This window comes from Bos indicus, chromosome 6, assembly GCF_029378745.1.
Source record: "Bos indicus isolate NIAB-ARS_2022 breed Sahiwal x Tharparkar chromosome 6, NIAB-ARS_B.indTharparkar_mat_pri_1.0, whole genome shotgun sequence".
In the NCBI taxonomy this organism is placed as follows: domain Eukaryota; kingdom Metazoa; phylum Chordata; class Mammalia; order Artiodactyla; family Bovidae; genus Bos; species Bos indicus.
This window is the reverse complement of record NC_091765.1, coordinates 84,044,154-84,065,281: the sequence shown is the minus strand read 5'-3', so window position 1 is coordinate 84,065,281 and position 21,128 is coordinate 84,044,154. Positions and strand designations below refer to the sequence as shown.

Genomic DNA, 21,128 nt, shown 5'->3' with positions numbered 1-21,128 from the left:
CAGAGGAAAACGAAGTCAATTTAAACGTATCTCTTATGTAATTTCAGGCATTTTTTTTTTCTTTGATATTAGGTTACAGTAACAGATCCTGACTTGATAGAAAAATCCAACTTGAATAGACAGTTCCTATTTCGTCCTCATCACATACAGGTGTGTTGTTATACTGATTCAAATTTAAATCCTCTGTTGTGTTAAATAGAAAAATAGAAAATGGTGCTTGAACAAGCGTAGTATCTTTATTTTATTAGAATCTCTCAAATTATCAAATAATGGGAATAACAGGGAAAAATACATAATTTTATTTTAATATAAAAATTATTTTTGTATTCTGGATGTTAAAATCTGAGTTGTGAATCATGGGCAATATTTTTTCATTTTATAATCAAGATGTATCATATATTTAATTTTAGAAACATCTAAGAATATAAAAACAGGTTCCCTGATTTGAAGTTTTTTATAGGTGACAGATTTGACACTGTTTTTTTTTTAAGTTTTATTACAAAACAGATAAAGTTTAAAAGAATTTTTTGCTCTTTTGATCTTGTTTGATTATTTAATAATCCATTTTGATTGTAAACCAGTGCTTATTTTCTGTCTTTTTTTATAGAGGTCAAAATATTCGTCAGGAAAAGAAACAGTCAAGTAACTTTGCTCTGACTTTAGAAATGTTTTTTCACTTTATTGTTTTACAGCTCATTGAGGGTCTTAGTAAATAAGCTTAGAAATGTCATAAACAGAAAGATAAAGCATACTTTTATATAGTTGTATAAGTGGCATAGTTAACCAAATGGCTCACCTATCCAAATATAAAGAACTAAGTAACAGGGTCTTTAATGAACTAAAATTTATGTCATAATATTCATCCACTGAACTTTGTGCATTTTACTTATAGAAGAACTATTAAGGCCTGTTTGCTTTAAACTTCTAATTTTACAGTTTGTAACACTTGAAATGACACCAGTGATTTTAAAAAATAACTGAAACAATTTATTAAATATATCCATCCAGAAATGGTAAAATTTTTCAAAAGATTATAGTACCAAAATACTAAATTACCATACCTCTGAGCTCATTTTCTGCAGAACTTACATTTCTGATATTTTGCTGAACGTGTTCAAAACTTTTTGTAGGCACTTAACCAATTCAAATCTCATTAATAGAGAAAAATGTTCTTTTAATTTTACTTGTAACTAATATTTTAAGAATTCTAAAGCACATAACTATAAAATAGAGGTTGTTTATATTTTTCATAATAATGTGTGAATTATTAATTCTAATATGCAGTATTAAATGTAGCATGACCACAACGAATATAATTTTCACAAACTAAAAATGAAAACCAGTCTCATTACATTATTCTTCATATGTAAATTGTATATGTTCAATCATGGTCTATTTTTCCTGTTAACATTTATTTCCTCTGTTTTTATATATTGTTTAGAAGCCTAAAAGCTGTACTGCTGCTGATGCAACCCTGAAAATAAATCCTCAGTTAAAAATAGATGCACATTTGAACAAAGTATGTTCAGCCACTGAGGCAATTTACAATGATGAGTTCTATACTAAGCAGGATATAATTATTACAGCATTAGATAATGTGGAAGCCAGGAGATATGTAGACAGGTATGTTCTTAAAATTCAGGTTCATAGAGATTGTCTTTGTTTTGTTTTTACTTCACTTTTTATACCTATTTATTGAACAATTACTGAATTTTCTGATTATTCTTTATATTCCAATTATAGTTCTTGAACCCAAAACTTCTGGTGATTTCCATTATAGATAGGATAAAATTGTAAATCTTTAAAATGACCTAAATTTTTTTCATAGAGTATCTGCCACCTGTCCATGACTCCAGCTTAAAATTTGCAATTTTTCCCTGGCTCTCTTTATTCTAGCTATATGTTCTTTGTTTGCGTTCTTACAGGGGAACATCTAACACATTTCACCTCAGGGACTTGCACATAACTCTGCTTCAATCTCAAGAAATTGTGTTTATATTCTAAAAGTCAAGCCCAAATCTACCTACTTACTCTTCACTTCCTTTAGTTTTTTTCCCCTCATCCTTTTAGTTTCAGCCTGAATGTCTTTATTGAAACAGACTTTCTTTAACCCCTAAATTCTAAATTAGATCTTTCTCTGATAATCTTTCACAATACTGTTTTCTTCCTTCATAGCACTTATTTTTATTGACATGCATATTTATTTAATGTTTGTTTCCTCACTAAATCATTTATCCTGTTATTATTTATTTTCCCATCACTCTATCTTCAGTGCCCAATACATGATGTCATTCAGTAAATATTTTTTAAATAAGTAGATGAATAAATGACTGTGATGTACATACCTTATATAATCTTTCTTACATGTTTATATGACTCTTTAATGTTAGAGTGCTAGAGCAGATTTATTAGCAGGAATATTTACCAGTTGAGATTATAGTGGAAAGTTTGTAATCTTGGCCAGCAAAAAAACAAAAAGAAACTTTAAGAAATGAAAGTATATAGAATATAGATATTGTAACTCTTTAGAAAGAAGGTTTGGGATAAAGAAAATGTTGAAAAGATATAGTAAGGTGTATTTGTGCTCAGTTACTTCAGTTGTGTCCCAGCTCTTTGTGACGCTACGGACTGTAGCCTGCCAGGCTGCTCTGTCTATGGGATTTTTTCCAGGCAAGAGTACTGGAGTGGGTTACCATGCCCTTCTCTAGGGGATCTTCCCAACCCAGGGATAGAACCTGTGGCTTCTGCATTGCAGGCAGATTCTTTACCTCTGAGCACCAGGGAAGCCTATAGTAAGATAGATATATACAGAGAGAGTTTTATTTATATATATATAGTTAGAGAGAGAGTCAGAAAATACAGAAAATAACCAAAGAAGAAATAGAAAGCAAGACAAGAAAGAGTAATACATTAATTAAGAGTTAACCCAGAAGGAAAAAAGCCCACAATTTTGTAGGCATTTTAGAACAAGATAAATATAGTGTATCTTATGCTAAAACTACTAAATTTTGGTAATGGAAGGTAGAGGCAAAAGTTGCTACATTGAGCAGCAAAGTTTATGGGAGGAAGGGGATGGAAATAATGGGTTTTTGGTGGAAATGTATCTGTTTCCTAAAATATTATATCCAAGAAGTGATCAGCATGTGTAATGGTCAGTAAACATTGGTAGAGTGTCCTCTGCTTAACGTTGTTATTGCTAACTTCTGTTTGTTATCTATCTTCTTTTCACTTAGCCGATGCTTAGCAAATCTACGGCCCCTCTTAGATTCTGGAACGATGGGCACTAAGGGACACACTGAAGTTATTGTACCTCATTTAACTGAATCCTATAATAGTCATGTAAGTGAACCAGTTTTTTAAGTAAATGTTTATTCTTTATATCTTATCATTTTTCTGTCTCATGATCTGTTTCTCTTTATCAGTCAGCACATTTGGTTAAGCATCCTTAATCTGTTCTGATTTTGATCTGCCAACGGTGTTTGTGCATATATGTGTAGACATTTTTTTAAATGTAGTTAAACTTACTTTCTTGTTGTTGTTTTGTTTGCCAAGTCATGTCTGACTCTTTTACTTACCCCATGGACTATAGCCCACCAGGCTCCTCTGTCCATGGGATTTCCCAGGCAAGAATACTCACTGGAGTGAGTTGCCATTTCCTACTGCAGGTGATCTTCCCGGCTCAGGGATTGAACCTGTGCCTCCTGCATTGGGAGACGGGTTCTTTACCACTGAGCCACCTGGAAGCCCTAAATGTATTTTTTAATCATCAGAATTTTGTTTCTGGTCTTTGTGGAATATTATTCTTATGAGTTTACTGTTTCTTATTGCTGCTTGATTAGTTTCCTAACAACCTTAGTGACCCATCCAAAATCTTACTGAAGACTCAGTTTCTCCATATGAGGAACCAAGCCATTTATACCCATGTATTTTATATAAATGATATAGATGTAACTTTTTTTTTAACCTCTACAAGTGATATTGAGATACTACTAAATTTAAAAATCACTAGTCTAGGAAATAATTGTAGGCTTTAAAAAGAATTTTTAAAAGGTTAGCCCTATTTGTAAAATTGAAAGAATATTATTTTTTAAGCATAAACATTCCCTTTATTTAATGGATATATATGGTTTAGCAAAATTTTTAAATTTTAATAAAATTTGTTTCCCCCTCTACTCTCATGAAATCAGAAGTTTATGTAGTAAAGACATGATAAGAGACAAAGTTGATAAGTTTGATTTGAAGTAAAATAGATGGAGAAAATCATGATATGCCGGGGTCATTGTGGAAGATTTTCAAAATAGAGGATGTTGCAAATTTCTGAAAGTCCTGATTCTCTCATACTACCACATCTTTCCCAAACCTTCTCCTATTGATTTATAGACTGTGCCTTCATATTCAAGAAAACTAGAATTAAATGTTCCTTCTGACTTTCCTCTCGGCTTATAAAATATTTCGTGGTATTTACAGATCAACAAAGTAAAATACAAATCTCTAAGTAAGGACTTCCCTGGTGGCCCAGTGGTTAACAGTCCACCTGCCAGGGCAGGGAACATGGGTTTGATCTCTGGTCCAGGAAGATTCCACATGCCGTGGGGCAGCAGAGGCTGTGTGCCACAACTGCTGAGCCCGTTCTCTAGAGCCCATGGGCCACAGCTACTGAACCTGTACTCTGCTACTGCTGAAGCTTGTGTGCCCTAGAGCCTGTGCTGCATAACAAGAGAAACCTGCACACAGCAAATAAAGAACGGCCCCCTCCTGCTACAAGTAGAAAAAGCCTGCATGCTGGACCCAGCACAGCCATGAAATAAAAAATTAAAAAATAATAAGCACAATTCTTTATAATAACAACAAAAAAATCCCCAAGTAAAAAGAGACAAAGTTAGTTGTTTTAGATTGGGTAAGCCAGTAAGACTAAACGTACAAAAGTACCCTGTAATAAATATGGATTTCTTCATTTTCACATGACACAACAAAGACATCTGTCATTTATTTAATACATGCTTTCTGTAAGAGACCATACCAAGCATCAAGAGCACATGATTCCTGTTTGCAAATATTGTTTCTCCCTGGAGAAAGAAACTCATGGTATGCTGAGCACTGTATTAGCAATTCTCTAATTACTTTTCAAAATAAACAATGTTATAAAGTTTTAAATGTTACCTTTATGCTTTGAGAAAAATAAAATAATTACATATGGTAGTCTGTTATGGTACTACATGATACCAGAGGAGTTTGTTGTTACCTTGCCATATGAACAAGTCTGTTGCGTGTCAAAAGAATCAATGTTTCCTCTTAATGCCTAGGAAAAAGATTTTTTAAAAGTTGGATTTGTTTCATTTTTTAATTTTATTTTTCAATGGTCTTAAAACACTCAAGTAAATTTAATCCATCAAAAATTGTCATTGCTGCTAACTGTTGTCATATTTTATAAATTAGCGGGATCCCCCAGAAGAAGAAATACCATTTTGTACCCTAAAATCCTTTCCAGCTGCTATTGAACACACTATACAATGGGCAAGAGATAAGGTAATAAAGATATTGTATAAGAAATTTTTCTCTGAAGTAGAAAAGATGGTATTTCTATCTTTTAAGCAGACTCCTATTTATTATATTTTTTTCCTCTTTTCTGTTATAGTTTGAAAGTTCCTTTTCCCAGAAGCCTTCATTGTTTAACAAATTTTGGCAAACATATCCATCTGCAGAAGAAGTCTTACAGGTAAAAATCAATACACTTTATTTTGAATTACAGTTAATTTACAGTATAGTGTTGATTTCTGCAGTATAGTAAGATGCTTCCATTTTCTATATATACAAATATACACACACACACACATTCTTTTTCATATTCTTTTCCATTATGGTTTATCACAGGGTACTGAATGTAGTTCCCTGTTTTGTACAGTAGGACCTTGTTGTTTATCCATTCCGTATATAATAGTTTGTATCTGCTAACCCCAACATCTTGTCATTGTAATCTTACTTTCAAGTTGCCTGTAAATAATTTATTTTATGTTCTTAAATAGATTATGCGTTATTATTTATATAGTAAGTAAGTATTTGAGGAATCTTGAAGTTAGCAGATCACAAATAACCCTTCTTTTTTTAGTTTGGTCAAACTATATGGAATTTTACCATATAGTTCACCACTATAAAATTTTACCAAAATTTTACCACTATTTTACCGTGTTAGACTCACAGAACAGCAGTTCATATGGTTCAGCCTAATTAAGGGTGTGATAATGATGAGACAGCTACAAATAATAAAACAATATCGTTAAGCTCTTTGGAAAAAACTGAGGTAAGTTCTAGTGAAAATTTCAGAAATAGGCCGAGGTTTCAGATTTTATTAGTCTCACGGTGAGGACGGCTTCAAAGCTGCATTCTTACTTTCCTTCAATTCTGCACTAAAAAGGCCAACTTTTTAGTGTAAAATATTATTCATAGCACTTCTTATAATAAGTACATATATAGTATTAACTTGTTGCTAGCCAGACATGAGGATGACTTGTGAAATAAGAAACAGTTTGAGAGTCAAAATTTTACATGCGGTATTTACCCATTCCCCCCTCAAAAAAGAAAAGAAAGAGGGAAAGGAGAAAGACAGAGACAGGGAGCTTGATATGAAAATAATAAATTAAGGCACATGAGCTAGCACTTCAAAAGTTGGCTAATAATTCCTGGGAAATGCATGTGTATGTTTGTGTGATTAATTGGACATGTATTTGTTTTGTTTTTTCCTCACTCTAGAAGATACAAACCGGACACAGTTTAGAAGGCTGTTTTCAAGTGATTAAGTTACTTAGCAGAAGACCTAGAAATTGGTCCCAGTGTGTAGAATTAGCAAGATTAAAGTTTGAAAAATATTTTAACCATAAGGTATGTGTATACTGTAAAACATTTAGAAAAAGTCTAAACTTGGCTCATTTAATTACTATGACATTCATTTAATTGACCTGAAATGTCTACTCTTTCTTTTTGGAACCTTTTCAGAAATGAATAAGTTAACTGAGAACAAGTGATGGACACACAACCAATTTCTTTCTGAATGTTACTGATGCAAGTGTGAAAGTGTTAGTCACTAAGTCATTCCAGCTCTTTGTAATTCCATGGACTGTAGCTACCAACTCCTGTGTCCATGGAATTGTCCAGGCAAGAACTGGAGTGGGTACCATTCCCTTCTCCAGGAGATCTTCCTGACCCAGGGATCAAATCCTGGTCTCCTGAATTGCAGGCAGATTCTTTACCATCTGAGTCACTAGGTAGAATGTGTTTAAACTCCACTCCTTGGCTTGTCAGTTGTGCATTTAAGTAGTTCTTGTCTGTGTACAAAATGGGTTTTAAAATACAGATTCCTTCTAGAGAAGGAATACATTTAATCAGTCTTAAAAGAAGTTTTTTGTTCAAATTAAAACAAGACATTGAGAGAATAGAGATCCATCAGAAATTTTGTTGGAATTTTGCCTTCTCCATCTAAATCTAACAATCACATTTTGTCTGTTTCCTTATTGTAAAATGTGGGTAATAAATTGGTACCTGACTCATAGTATAGTGGTGAGGATTAAGTGAGTTAATTTATGCGAAGTATTTACCATAGAACCTGGCCCATAAATAAATGCCCATAAATATTTAGTGAAATGTTAGATGTTATTCTTTCTCCAGTTACATACAGTTCCTGAAATGTGTCCATCACTGTCTTTCATCTCTCCCTCTTTTTAGGCTCTTACCTATTGAAATATAAAATAAGTTCATCTGTTTTAAAACATTTTTTAATTATAGTTAACCCTACTTTTCACTTCCTCTTTTTTGCTCTGCTGAGTGGAGAAGTGGTCTGTACTCACTGTTTCCATATCTCTACCCAATATGTGTCTTCTTTCCCCACAGCCATTGAAATTATTCTTACCATGACTATCAGTGACGTCATGTCTCAAAATCTAAAGAACTCTTTTTTGTGTGTGTGTGTCCTTATCGTCTGTGGGTTTTTTAACTTTTTTTATTATGGAAAAATTCAACCACAGAAATAATAGAGGAAGTAGCATGTAATGAATCTCCATGTACTCTTCATAAATTGTTCACCCAGGTTTAACAATTACCAACTCATAGAACCCCAGGTGGCTCAGTGGTAAAGAATCTGCCTACCAATTCAGGAGACTCAGGAGATGTGAGTTCTATCTCTGGGTTGGGAAGATCCCCTGGAGGAAGAAATGGCAACCCACTCCATCATTCTTGCCTGGAAAGTCCCATGAACAGAGGAGCTTGGCAGGCTACAGTCCATGGAGTCACAAAGAGTCAGACATGACTGGGCATGCATGCACAGAATCACAGAACTCATAGAAATCCTGTTTCATGTATATGCCGCCTAGTATACCCTCCGCCTAGATGGTTTTGAAGCAAATCTCAAACATCGTATCATTTCAAAATAAAAAATGCAATGTATTTTTACGGGATTTTTTGGTTGGTTTGTTTAAGAATTAGCTCTTCAAAAGGAACAGTTTGCTGTTTAGTTGCTCAGTCATGTCTGACTCTTTGCAATCCAGTGGACAGTAGTAGCCCACCAGGCTCCTCTGTCCACGGGATTATCCAGGCAAAAATACTGGAGTGGATTGCCATTTCCTTCTCCAAAAGGGGCAGAATGAGATGTAAAGTATGCCACCATTTGTGTAAAAGGGATAAAATAATCTATATTTATGTTTGTCATAGATGCAAAAAATATATATGTAAATGTTAATAAAGAAATAGGTAGAGGTTATTCCAAGTGAGGGTCAGGGTCAGTGACAGGAGAATGGACAGATGATGTACAGGGTCATTGGGAGACTTTACTGTATATCTTTTTATGTTTTTTTTTTATTTCAGTTAATAATGAGTAGTGATTGTTTTTAATTCAGTTTTTTTCTTTAGGCTCTTCAGCTGCTTCACTGTTTCCCTCTGGACACACGATTAAAAGATGGCAGTAAGTATTGAGAAGAAAGTTTAATGTGATTTATTATTGACTGTTGAAATTGAAAATAATGTATTTTTTCATTTTGTTAGGTTTGTTTTGGCAGTCACCAAAGAGACCCCCCTCTCCATTAAAATTTGATCTGAATGAACCTTTGTAAGTATATATATCCAGTTTTATATATATCCTTCATTGTAAACTTCTTAACTGTTCAGGTTTACATTGCAGGGTAAAAACTTCAAACATTTTAGTGTTAAAATATTGCATCCATCTTAATCTAAGAATTATCATAGCATTTTGGCCAAGAAAACAAGCCACAATTCTCTCCCCACATAGATAAATCTGTTTATTTACATGGTAAATAACCTCATTATTTTTATCTTTTCTAAAGTGCAACCAAAGTGTCATCTCTTTGACTTTATTTATGAAAAATGTAAAATGAAAACTAATGTTCTCCTATTTAATGAACTCAGTATATAAGAAACTTTGTTTATATGGGGGAGAATGATTATTACTAAATAACTGCCTAAATATTCTCAGATTAATTTTCAAAGGAGTTGATCTTTGAGTAAATACCTGTATATCCTGTCTATATTAGATACACATTTATAAACACACACACACTCACTTTTATGTGCACATTTTAATTAAGCACTTAGCTTAATTAAGCACTTTCAACAAGTAACTCTGTGCTTTATTTTTTCCTCTGGTGCTTATTCTAGTCACCTTATCCTGCTGCTGCTTCTGTAAAACTTGCCTTTTTGCTTTTAAACATACTCATTTGCTTAGTTTGATATTATTATACACCTTTTAAAACCAAATTTGCAATATTTTCTTATGAATTAAAATGAATTTTCTTTCAATACTTTAATTTTCTACTTCTGGCCACTTCTCTCCCCAGAGTAGTCTTGATCACTACCTGAATAATAGTGCTTATGAAAATAAACATCTAATGTTTTCTTTTTTATAGCTTTGTCAATGCCTTGATCTAGACCAGAATTTCATTGCTTAATTAAAAAAACAAAAAACAAAATAAAACACATAATCCTGAACATTACTTGCCTTCAACATTTTAAAGGCTATAGTTTATGATGAATTAAACATCTTTGAAATTGTACACTCACACTTTATTTTTTTAATTTCAAAAGGCACTTCAGTTTTCTTCTAAATGCTGCAAAATTATATGCTACAATCTATTGCATTCCATTTACAGAAGAGGTAAGATATTCTTCAAACCCTAACAGATAGAAATAATTAGAATTAGAAGACCTAGCTTAATTGTATCATCAGAACGTGTTTTATAAGAATCATTCTTTGATATAAACTTTTAATTTTGTTGTAGTGTTTCCCTTTCTAATATAGCAGAAGTTAAACACCTCATTGCAGCATTACTAAGTAGAAGAAAGTTGAATTTTTCTTTCTGAATTTAAATAGTGAAACAAATATTTGTAAGAGAAATCTTATCTTTATTTTTAAAATGTTTGTGACCAACATAACTTTAACTATTATAATTACTTTTAAAACCGAAGGTGACCTATATCATAACAAATTTTAAATATTACTTAGTGGTTCTCTTTATTAACATTTGTTTGGTTTATTTTGTGAAATTAATCTATGTGCATCTCAGGAGACCTGAAAATGCTCTCCCATATTAACATTTCTTAACGTTTATCATTTATACATTTTTTCTTAGACATTACCTTCATTGACTAATATATAAAGGATCTAATGCAGTTTTATTTGAAAGGGAGGTCTGTATTAGTGAATCTTCATCCTCAAATGCATAACAGAGCTAAATAACTGGTTATACTTTTAGGTACTAGGCTGAATGGGAGAACATCAGCCAGATTCATAACTAGCACTGGCTCTTTTGAATCTACATAAAAATGTAGATTAATCCCTTTTGGGGTTAAAACACAGTAAAATATACCATAAATGTCTGGTAAAGATAGTGGTATTCAGTTAGTTATTCTTCTTGTGAAAAAAGTGGTAATTTGTGATTAGAGTTGTAGGTGACCTCAAAAGCACTATGTCTCAGTTTTTCCTAAGCAGATTCTTAATAATAAAAACGTATATAGCTTTAAATTCATCTAAGTTTATCTTGAACCATATAAATATTTTCCAGTTTCTGGAGATATGAATTCCATTTACTTATTTATTCATTTGTTTATTGAGTCACCGTATATTGAGTAAAACTTTCTGCAGGGAACTTTGTAAAACATTGAAGAGATAGTTCCTGATCTCAGAGGGCACTCTGTGTGATACTCACAAGCAGTCCTAAAACTAACTTTTTAAGAATTTGTGGAAAGACTAAGATTTTGGTCAACTAATATGTTGACTATTAAGTACTTTTTTACATGCACCACCCGCACCTCCCAGCCTTTATGGATGATATTTCTATAGAAATAAAAGTAAATGTCACAAACAGATGTGGTCTAAACAGTTATAAATTACTCAAATATTTTAGCATGTTAAAGTACCATTTTTTGGTTGTGTTTAGAATTTAGAATTTTAAGAATATGCTGATAAAAATTACTGTTTTAAAAATCAGGACTTATCAGCAGATACCCTGTTGAATATTCTTTCTGAAGTAAAGATTCAGGAATTCAAACCATCCGACAAGGTACGTGTACAAGTTCATTCATTCAGCAAATAGTCATTGAACTACTTCTTGTGTCAAGTTTCATTCTAAACCTGGAAAAGCCCATAATGAACAAAATTCTTGTTCTTTTAGGAGTTATATTCTAAGGGACCAAAGATAGACTGTTTTTTTTAAAGTGCCAATGATTATGTAATATTGCATTATGGGCAGAAGAGTTAATAAGAAAAGGCAAAGCAGGTAAAACAAAGGTGATGGAGCTGGTGTCATTTGATGTGAGCTAAAAGAGGACAGCTTCTCTGATATGGTTATGTCTAAACAGAAGCCTGAAGGAAATGAGGCGTGAGCCATACTATTATCTGGTGGAAAAGCGGTGCAAACAGCAGAGCAAGAAAATGAGAGAAAGGCCTTCAAAGACTTTGAACGCTGGAATTTTTCTGGAGGAGACTATGCAAGAGAAGAGTGGTAGACAGTGAGATTGCAGAGGTAGTGAGGGTTATGATAAGTACTTTATGTTTTATTATGGAATAAGCCAGTTGAAGATTTAAAACACAGGGTACAATCTGACATATTTAAAAGGAGGACCTTGGCATTTGTATTAAGAAGGATTATATGGGACATGAGAGAGGAAGCAAAATAAGTTATTAGGATATTATAGACAAGAGATAATGGTGATTTGAATGAAGTAGGGGAAGTTTTAAGAGGTTGAATTTTGTGTATATTTTGCTGTAGCCCTGACAGGATTTATAAGGAATTGCTCTGAGTATGAGAGGGGAAAAAAAAGATTGTTGTTTTCTTAGTTGAAGAAAAGAAACATTAATAGCTCTGAGTGATAGGGAAAAGAGAGAGGGTGTTTGACCTGAGCAAAAAAAGAAAGATATGAATAATTGCCATGGGCTAAGTGAGAAATTAGAAAATGTTATATAATTTTGAGACAATACTTAGGATCCACTTAATGTTAATTCCAATAATGTATTCCACCAAATGAGTCTGGAGAAAAGGCAGTTTAGCTGCTTGGATGCTATTGTAGAATAGCTGGGAACAGGATTTTAATAAGGGTTGGAATTTTGCCAGGCAAATATGTTGGAAGGAAAGAGAGACAGGGAGTATTAATACAGGTGGAACATGAAATGTATGCATGGTAAATAGGAAAGTCTGAAATACTAAATATTTTTTTCAGTTCATCATACCCCATTTTGTATGCACTTTAAAAAAAATAAACAAACCACAAAACCCTTAACAGTAACAATAAACTGTAAACCCTTAACAATAAACAGAACTCTTCTGTTCCCCTTATCCTTTAACTATACTGGAAAATGTGGAGTAATGACTTCCTCCATGCAAAATTCAAGTAGGAAATGGTTTTGCAGTCTTCCACTCTGCATTTTTATTTTAGAGAAAAGGAAACTTGTAGGTAGTTCATTTTGTACAAGTAAATGGACTTTCTGAATGAAATATTCGTGACTTGCAGTCACAAAAGTACAGAAAGGATAAACAAAATTCCTTTATAAAAATTCCTAGCCCATGTTTTAATGGACAGAACTGCTAGACAGCCACCAAGGAAATATGCATCAATAACTTTGCAGGTCTTTACTGCTCTTCAGTGTTTTCTAGCTTGAATTGCTTCTTTCTGTATTGAAGTTTAGGGGTAATATATTATCCTGAGCAAATAAGCCACAATTTTAACAGGACTTATTAGCTTAAAACTCCTTGAAGCAGCTTCCCCAAAGCTTCAGGGTCTGGCACTCCTAGTTAACAGATGCCACAGCCAAAAATATCAACAGCACATCCTGGCAAATAAAAATTACTGCTTCCTTGACTCCTTAATATTTCTCAAATACTTATAATAATATTTAATATGTAAAATGTGAGTTGGATGTGTTTTTTTAAAAAAGAAGTAGTATTTTAGTAATGATGTAGCTAGTTTCTTGGTTTGAGAATATCAAATTACCAACATCTGCTGGATCATCGAAAAAGCAAGACAGTTCCAGAAGAACATCTACTTTTGTTTTATTGACTACTCCAAAGCCTTTGACTGTGTGGATCGCAACAAACTGTGGAAGAATCTTACAGAGATGGGAATACTAGACCACCTGACCTGCCTCCTGAGAAATCTGTGCAGGTCAAGAAGCAACAGTTAGAACTAGACATGGAACAACAGACTGGTTCCAGATCGGGAAAGGAGTACATCAAAGCTGTATATTGTCACCCCGCTTATTTAACTTAAATGCAGAGTACATCATGAGAAACCCTGAGCTGGAAGAAGCACAAGCTGGAATCAAGATTGCTGGGAGAAATACCATAACCTCAGATATGCAGATGACACCACCCTAATGGCAGAAAGCGAAGAACTAAAGAGCCACTTGATGAAAGAGAAGAGTGAAAAAGTTGGCTTAAAGCTCAACATTCAGAAAACTAAGATCATGGCATCCGGTCCCATCACTTCATGGCAAGTAGATGGGGAAACAATGGGAACAGTGACAGACTTTATTTTGGAGGGCTCCAAAATCACTGCAGATGGTGACTGCAGCCATGAAATTAAAAGACGCTTGCTTCTTGGAAGAAAAGTTATGGCCAACCTAGACAGCATATTAAAGAGCAGAAACATTACTTTGCCAACAAAGGTCCATCTAATCAAGCTATGGTTTTTCTAGTACTTGTGTATGAATGTGAGAGTTGGACTGTAAAGACAGCTAAGCACTGAAGACTTGAAGCTTTTGAACTGCGGTGTTGGAGAAGACTCTTGGGAGTCCTTTGGACTGCAGGAAGATCCAACCTGTCAATCCTAAAGGAAATCAGTCCTGAGTATTCATTGGAAGGACTGATGCTGAAACTCCAATACTTTGGCCACCTGATGCGAAGAATTGACTGACTAGAAAAGACCCTGATGCTGGGAAAGATTGAAGGCAGGAGGAGAAGGGGACAACACAGGATGAGATGGTTGGATGGTATCACGAACTTGATGGACATGAGTTTGAGTAGGCCTCAGGGAGGCGTGGTGTGCTGCAGTCCATGGGATCATAAAGAGTCGGACATGATTGAGTGACTGAACTGAACTGATCTGAACTTCTCTGACCTTGTGTTTAATAAGTAATTTCTTAAAGATAAATTACTTTTATATGCTGTCCTAAGCATGCAGCTATAAAGAAGGAACACATGTTCTTTGGTATAGAACTTCTTGTCAGCATTCAGTAAATATTTTACATGCCCATATTATGTGATTTGTGGATTTCTTCAATTTCTTTGAGACAGAAAATAACTTTGCACTAGTTAGAGATACATAATTTGTTTTGAAGTTGATTTCTCAGAATTGCAAGCTATTGATTAATATTAACTTGATTTTAATGTGGAATTTTAAAAGGAATATGTATGAACTCAGATCTTATAAAGTATTCAGTAAGTATTTTTAACTTAGGCAGGTTTATTTTAGATATATTGAGATTCTCTCAGATAAAAACTCCTTTTCTCATAGAGTTTATGTGTCACTGTGAGGCAGTAGACAATAAATATGTAAATAATATTATTTACCAATATAAGGTATAAAATACTTTTGACCATAATGGTTAATAATCTAATTAAACTAGATAGAATGTTTCCTCTTTATGACTTGTTTGATAAAAGCAGATATGTTAGTTAAGCTTATGTGTAAGAGGTGATATCATTAATGAATATGTATTCATATATTTAAAGGTTGTTCAAACAGATGAAACTGCAAGGAAACCGGACCAGGTTCCTGTGAGCAGTGAAGATGAGAGAAATGCTATTTTCCAACTAGAAAAGGCTATTGCATCTAATGAAGCTACCACAAGTAAGGGGAAATCCTTATAAAACTATTTTGAGCTAAAAATATTTTATTTTCACTAAGCTCTACACTTAGAAGGTTGTGAAATTAAATAATAGCAGGAATAATAATGATATTACTTGATTTCATGATCATATGAAAGTCACTGTTATCTTGAACTATAACTAAATTCACCAGTTTTCTCCACCATTTCCTTACTCTTAAAGGCTGATATGTACGTCTGCTTTGTTTTTGTTGTTCTGATTCTTTTAATCCTTGAGATTCTGTTGTGTCATTGCTTTATAACTTACCGCTAGCATAATGAATGAAAAATGGAGTCCTTGTGGAGACTAACCCTGCATGTGTGTGTGCGTGCTTAGTTGCTCAGTCATGTCCAACTTTTGCAACTCCATGGACTGCAGCCCACCAGGCTCCTCTCTTCATGGGGATTCCCCACGCAAGAATACTGGAGTGGGTTGCCATGCCCTCCTGCAGGGGATGTCCTAACCCAGAGATCGGACCCAGCTCTCCTGCATTGCAGGCAGATGCTTGACCGGCTGAGATACCAGAGAAGCCAGACTAAACCTGCTGCTGCTGCTGCTAAGTCGCTTCAGTCATGTCTGACTCTGTGCGACCCCATAGACCCAGTTAAATCACTTTAGGATAAAAAAATTATAGACAGATTTCTTCTTGGCTTCCATAATTATACACAGGTAATATAAATCTGACCTTTGTACACCCTTGCTAAATGATCTTAAATATAAAAAACTGAACTTTTAATTACTGAAAAACAGATCTGTACTAGCTTGTTTTGAGACCTCCTCAGTATCCTTTAACTACATAAATCAGCAGTTTCCAAACTTCGGGGATTTTACATAAAGACCAGTAAAATTCAAGAAAAAACCCTAGATTAGCCAACTATTTAGGGCGTCCCTGGTGGGCTCAGACAGTAAAAGAATCTCCCTGCAATGCGGAAGACCCAGGTTCAATCCCTGTGTTGGGAAGTTACCCTGGAGAAGAGAATGGTAACCCACTTCAGTGTTCTTACCTGAAGAATCCCATGTACAGAGTCTGTGAGCTACAGTTCATGGGGTCGCAAAGAGTCAGACACAACTATGTGATTTACAGCCAACTATTTATTTTGCAAGTAAACAGTTGATATCCTAAGTTAATAATTGGAATTCTAGAAAAAACTTATTACCATTTCTTACTTTTTATTTCATCACAGATCAAGCTACACCTGTCTGCAGAATGATTTGGGGAACCACAAATTAATCTTAAAAACTTCCCCCAAAATACTTGTTTTTATTTGACCAGTTGACTCTATGCTTAGTTATCAGAGGTAAAATTTTTCAGAGTAGTACTTAGGGAATCGGTTTTTGAACAGTAGCCAGTGTTGACTTTTTTATTGTAAACTGCTTAATAGTAAATGTACATGGCCTTTTTTTTTTTCCACTTTATTTATTTATTTTTTTGGAGGCTAATTACTATACAATATTGTATTGGTTTCATCATACATTGACATGAATCTGCCACGGCTTTATTTTTATATTTTTTAGAAAAGTTTTATAATATCAAAATTTCTCTAATTTAGTGGTATTAAAGCCATCATTTTCATGTCCTTCAATAACTTAAGTTCTCTGACTTTTCTTTCTTTTTTTCTTTTTTGGTATTTTTCAGTTACTTACAAAGCTAAACAAAACACAGAAAAGATTCTTCAACAGTAGTGAGCCCACATTGCTTTTTACTTAGTAAAGCCTTTATTACTTACTAGCAAACTTTGTTTTTCTGGTTATCATCAGGTGACCTTCAGATGGCAGTGCTTTCATTTGAAAAAGATGATGATCATAATGGACACATAGATTTCATCACAGCTGCATCAAATCTTCGTGCCAAAATGTATAGTATTGAACCCGCTGACCGTTTGAAAACAAAGCGCATAGCAGGTAGAATTATACCTGCTATAGCAACATCTACTGCTGCAGTCTCTGGCTTGGTGAGATTATTATTCTGTGAAAATGTTGCTATATCATTACTTCTTTCCTGTCTTCCCTATTATACCACCCCTAAACCATTCACTCGGAGATCTTAGAGAAGGAAGGATACTTATTGACCTTATAATTTAAAATTGTAAGGTATTTCTGCAAATACAGTAATCTTGTATTTTGAACTTTTACAGATAATGCAAACATTTTTAAATAAGCTCCTTTGAGTTAGAGTATAATTTTTCTTACAAGCAATAATCCTCTTAATCATCTTTGTATCCTCCATACAATCCATGTGCCTTATTTTTCTTGAATAAAATGAACTATCCTAGACTTTGCACTTTGATAATATTAGATTTTAGTTCTTTGCCTTAAAAAAATGCTGTTCTCAATAGTGATTTGGATTTCTTTTGATTTAGTCTTTTCTTAACAATTCCTTAACAATTTAGAATCTTTAGGACCATGCTAGTTATTATACTTTAGTGTTACTCATAGACGCTATATAGTTATTGTTCCTATTATTAAATGATTTCAGACAGCTGTATTTCTTGAGTGCTGGTGTCTGCTTTCAAAATAGGAAGATTACATGGTCAGATTAATTAGACTTACAGAAATTTTTATTACTCTAGTCTAATAACTACTTTTATTCTCTACACAGAAATTCTTGAGAAGAAGTCAGGAAAATTATATACGTGCAATTAAAGTCATAGTTAGTTTTAGGCTATTATATAATCAGATCACCTTCTTTTACCTAGGTTGCATTGGAGATGATCAAAGTAGCTGGTGACTATCCATTTGAAGCTTACAAAAATTGTTTCCTTAACTTAGCCATTCCGATCATAGTGTTTACAGAGACATCTGAAGTAAGAAAAACTGAAATCAGGTATGCATGAAGATCTGCTTCTCTTGCATAATGAGAATGAAATAGTTTTGTTTTTTTTTTTACTTTTTAAAAGGGAAAAATAATAGCTTCATCACTCCTTTTCCTCTCTACACACACATCTTTTCTGTCACTTCAAGACAAGGTCATAACCCCATCTTCATGTAGCATTTTTTTCCTTTTTTTTTAAATTATATAATTGACATGCAACATTAATTTACTTTCAGGTGTACAACACAATGATTCGACACCTGTATATGTTGTGAAATGATTACCACAATAAGTTCAGTCACCATCCGTTATCAAACATAGTTACAGAATTTTTCTTATGATGAGAACATTCAGGATTTACTCACCCAGCAATTTTCAAATATGCAATACAGTATTAACTATAGTCACTGTGCTGCACATTATATATATCCATGACTTACCTTACAACCAAAAGTTTGTACCTTTTGATTCCCTTTATCCATTTTGTTCACCCTCACCACCTGCCTCTTCTATGAGCTTGTGGTTTTTTTGGTTTTTTTCTAGTTAGTTGATTGAGTTTTCTGGGGAAGAGAGATGGTTTGTTTGTTTTAAATTCCACATATACATAAGGTGATAAGGTATCCATCTTTCTCTGTCAGACTTATTTAGTATGTCTTCAAGGTCCATCTCTGTTGTTGCAAAAGGCAGGATTTCATTCTTTTTACGGCTGAATAATACTTCATTGTATATGACACCATACTTTTTTTATTGATTCCTCCAAAATGGACACTTAGATTGATTCCATGTCTTGGCTATTATATAAACAAAGCTTCAGTGAACATGGGAGTACAGATACCTTTTCAAGTTAGTGTTGGCATCTTCTTTGGATAAATACCCAGAAGTGGATTTGCTAGATCATATGGTATTTCTATTTTTGTTGTTTTTGAAGAACCTAAATACTGCATTCCGTAGTGGCTGTATCATTTTACATTCCCGCTAGAAATGTACAAGAGGTTGAATTGCTTCGCATCCTTGCCAGCATTTGCTACCTTTTGTTTTTTTTGATGATAACCATCCTAACAGGTGTGTGATGATACCTCAATGTGGCTTTGATTTGTATTTCTCTGGTAGTAATAATGAGCGTCTTTTTTATCTACCTATTGGCAATCTGTATGTTTGCTCTGGAAAACTGTTCAGGTCATTTGCCCATTTTGTTATTGGATTGTATGTATTTTTTGCTGTTGAGTTGTCTGAGTGTGTTATATATTTTGTGTATTAAATCCTTATCAGATATATGATTTGCAAATATTTTCTCCCATTTAGTTGGTTGCCTTTTCATTTTGTTGATTTTTTTTTTTCCTTTGTGGATTTTGAGTTTGATACAGTCCCACTTGTTTATTTTTATTTTGTCACCTTTACTTTTGCTGTCAAATCTAAAAACTCATCACCAAAACCTAGTGTCAAGGAGCTTACCACCTAAGGTTTCTTCTAGGAATTTTATGGTTTTAGGTCTTAATTCAGGTGTTTGATTCATTCTGATAATCGATAATTTTTGTGTATGGTGGAAGATAGAAGTCCAGTTTCATTCTTATGCATCTGGCATGAAGCATTTCTGACTAAACTAGCCATAGTATAGTCAGCACACTATTAATCTGCCACACTATTCAGCATTGTACTTTCTTATGTTTCATCTATGTTTGCCTAACTCGGATGAATTAGAAGCCACCCTTAGTGTCTGACTAATGGATAATGAGAATAAGCATCTAGTTCCAAAAGCTGTATGACAAAGCAGAACAATTCCCTGGGACTTTCATTTTTTACAGTTTAAACTGGTAACAGCAAAAAATTTGAAAATTACCATCTTGGCAATAGTGTGAGAAAGCTTTACTCTCATACATTATTGATGAGAATATAAAATACCCATATTAAAACATATACAGCACTATATTTCAAACTTGCATGGGTTTCACTCATTTCAAATGATACACGTATAGGATGTTCATTCTGGCATTGTTTATCATAGCCGAAGATTAGAACAACCTAAGTGTCCAATGATAGGAGACTGAAACATCCACACAGTGAAACTTATGCAGCTATTGAGAACCAAACTCTCTTGCTAAGACATACTGGTTTATAATGAGACATTGGAAAGATAACAAGGTACTGATAAAAATGGTTACCTGTGTAGTATACTGGGGAAGTAAGATTTTGGAATATTTTAAGTTATATTTTCCTTTTTTTTACTCACACATTAATATCTAGTTAAATCACAAATAGTGGATTTCTGGGGTTTTTTTATTATTACTCAAGGGAAGAAAATGTAAATGTTTTTGTTCTGAATATTTTTCTACAACAGAAATGGAATATCATTTACAATTTGGGACAGATGGACTATACATGGAAAAGAAGATTTCACCCTCTTGGACTTCATAAATGCAGTCAAAGTGAGACAATTATTCATTAGTTGCTTTGAGTCTGTTAGTTTTTATACATGATCTCATTAGTGTTTAGTCATGTCCGACTCTTAGAGGTTTTTATAAATATTATTTATCACAAATTTGCTTTCTTTTTACTGGTTGTAAAACATTGTCACAACCATTTTCTATTTGGATGGAGCTTTGATTGTTTTTCTTTTTGATATTCATTTTTAGGAGAAGTATGGAATTGAGCCAACAATGGTGGTACAGGGAGTCAAAATGCTCTATGTTCCTATAGTGCCTGGTCATGCAAAAAGATTGAAGTTAACGTAAGTACCAAACATTGTATGCAAGAGATTCTTAGAAATTGAAATATAAGTTGGATGTACACTAGAAAATTAAGTGTAGAGATTATTAAAGTTCAGATAAAAATACATGATTTACTCTTATCTAATGACAGAAATAAAGACAGTGAATGTACCAAGCTTCATAGGCTACCTTCCCAGTGAGATTTATAGGATTACAATATTCTTGTGAATTTCTTGTAGTTCTGAGTCAGCT

General features: G+C 33.6%; 1 protein-coding gene across 1 annotated transcript in view; it reads left to right on the top strand.

The window, feature by feature from the left end:
• The window catches only part of UBA6 (ubiquitin like modifier activating enzyme 6), an 87,441-nt gene that overhangs the window by 62,878 nt on the left and 3,435 nt on the right, over positions 1–21,128 (top strand). Inside the window, exons 18-32 of the mRNA XM_019962828.2 lie at positions 73–150; positions 1,442–1,623; positions 3,234–3,339; positions 5,437–5,526; positions 5,636–5,716; positions 6,748–6,876; positions 8,896–8,947; positions 9,028–9,091; positions 10,084–10,153; positions 11,487–11,558; positions 15,225–15,342; positions 17,118–17,311; positions 18,056–18,183; positions 20,507–20,594; positions 20,802–20,896. Of these exons, the coding sequence (XP_019818387.2) occupies positions 73–150; positions 1,442–1,623; positions 3,234–3,339; positions 5,437–5,526; positions 5,636–5,716; positions 6,748–6,876; positions 8,896–8,947; positions 9,028–9,091; positions 10,084–10,153; positions 11,487–11,558; positions 15,225–15,342; positions 17,118–17,311; positions 18,056–18,183; positions 20,507–20,594; positions 20,802–20,896 (1,547 nt within the window). The remainder of the gene's footprint in view (positions 1–72; positions 151–1,441; positions 1,624–3,233; positions 3,340–5,436; positions 5,527–5,635; positions 5,717–6,747; positions 6,877–8,895; positions 8,948–9,027; positions 9,092–10,083; positions 10,154–11,486; positions 11,559–15,224; positions 15,343–17,117; positions 17,312–18,055; positions 18,184–20,506; positions 20,595–20,801; positions 20,897–21,128) is intronic.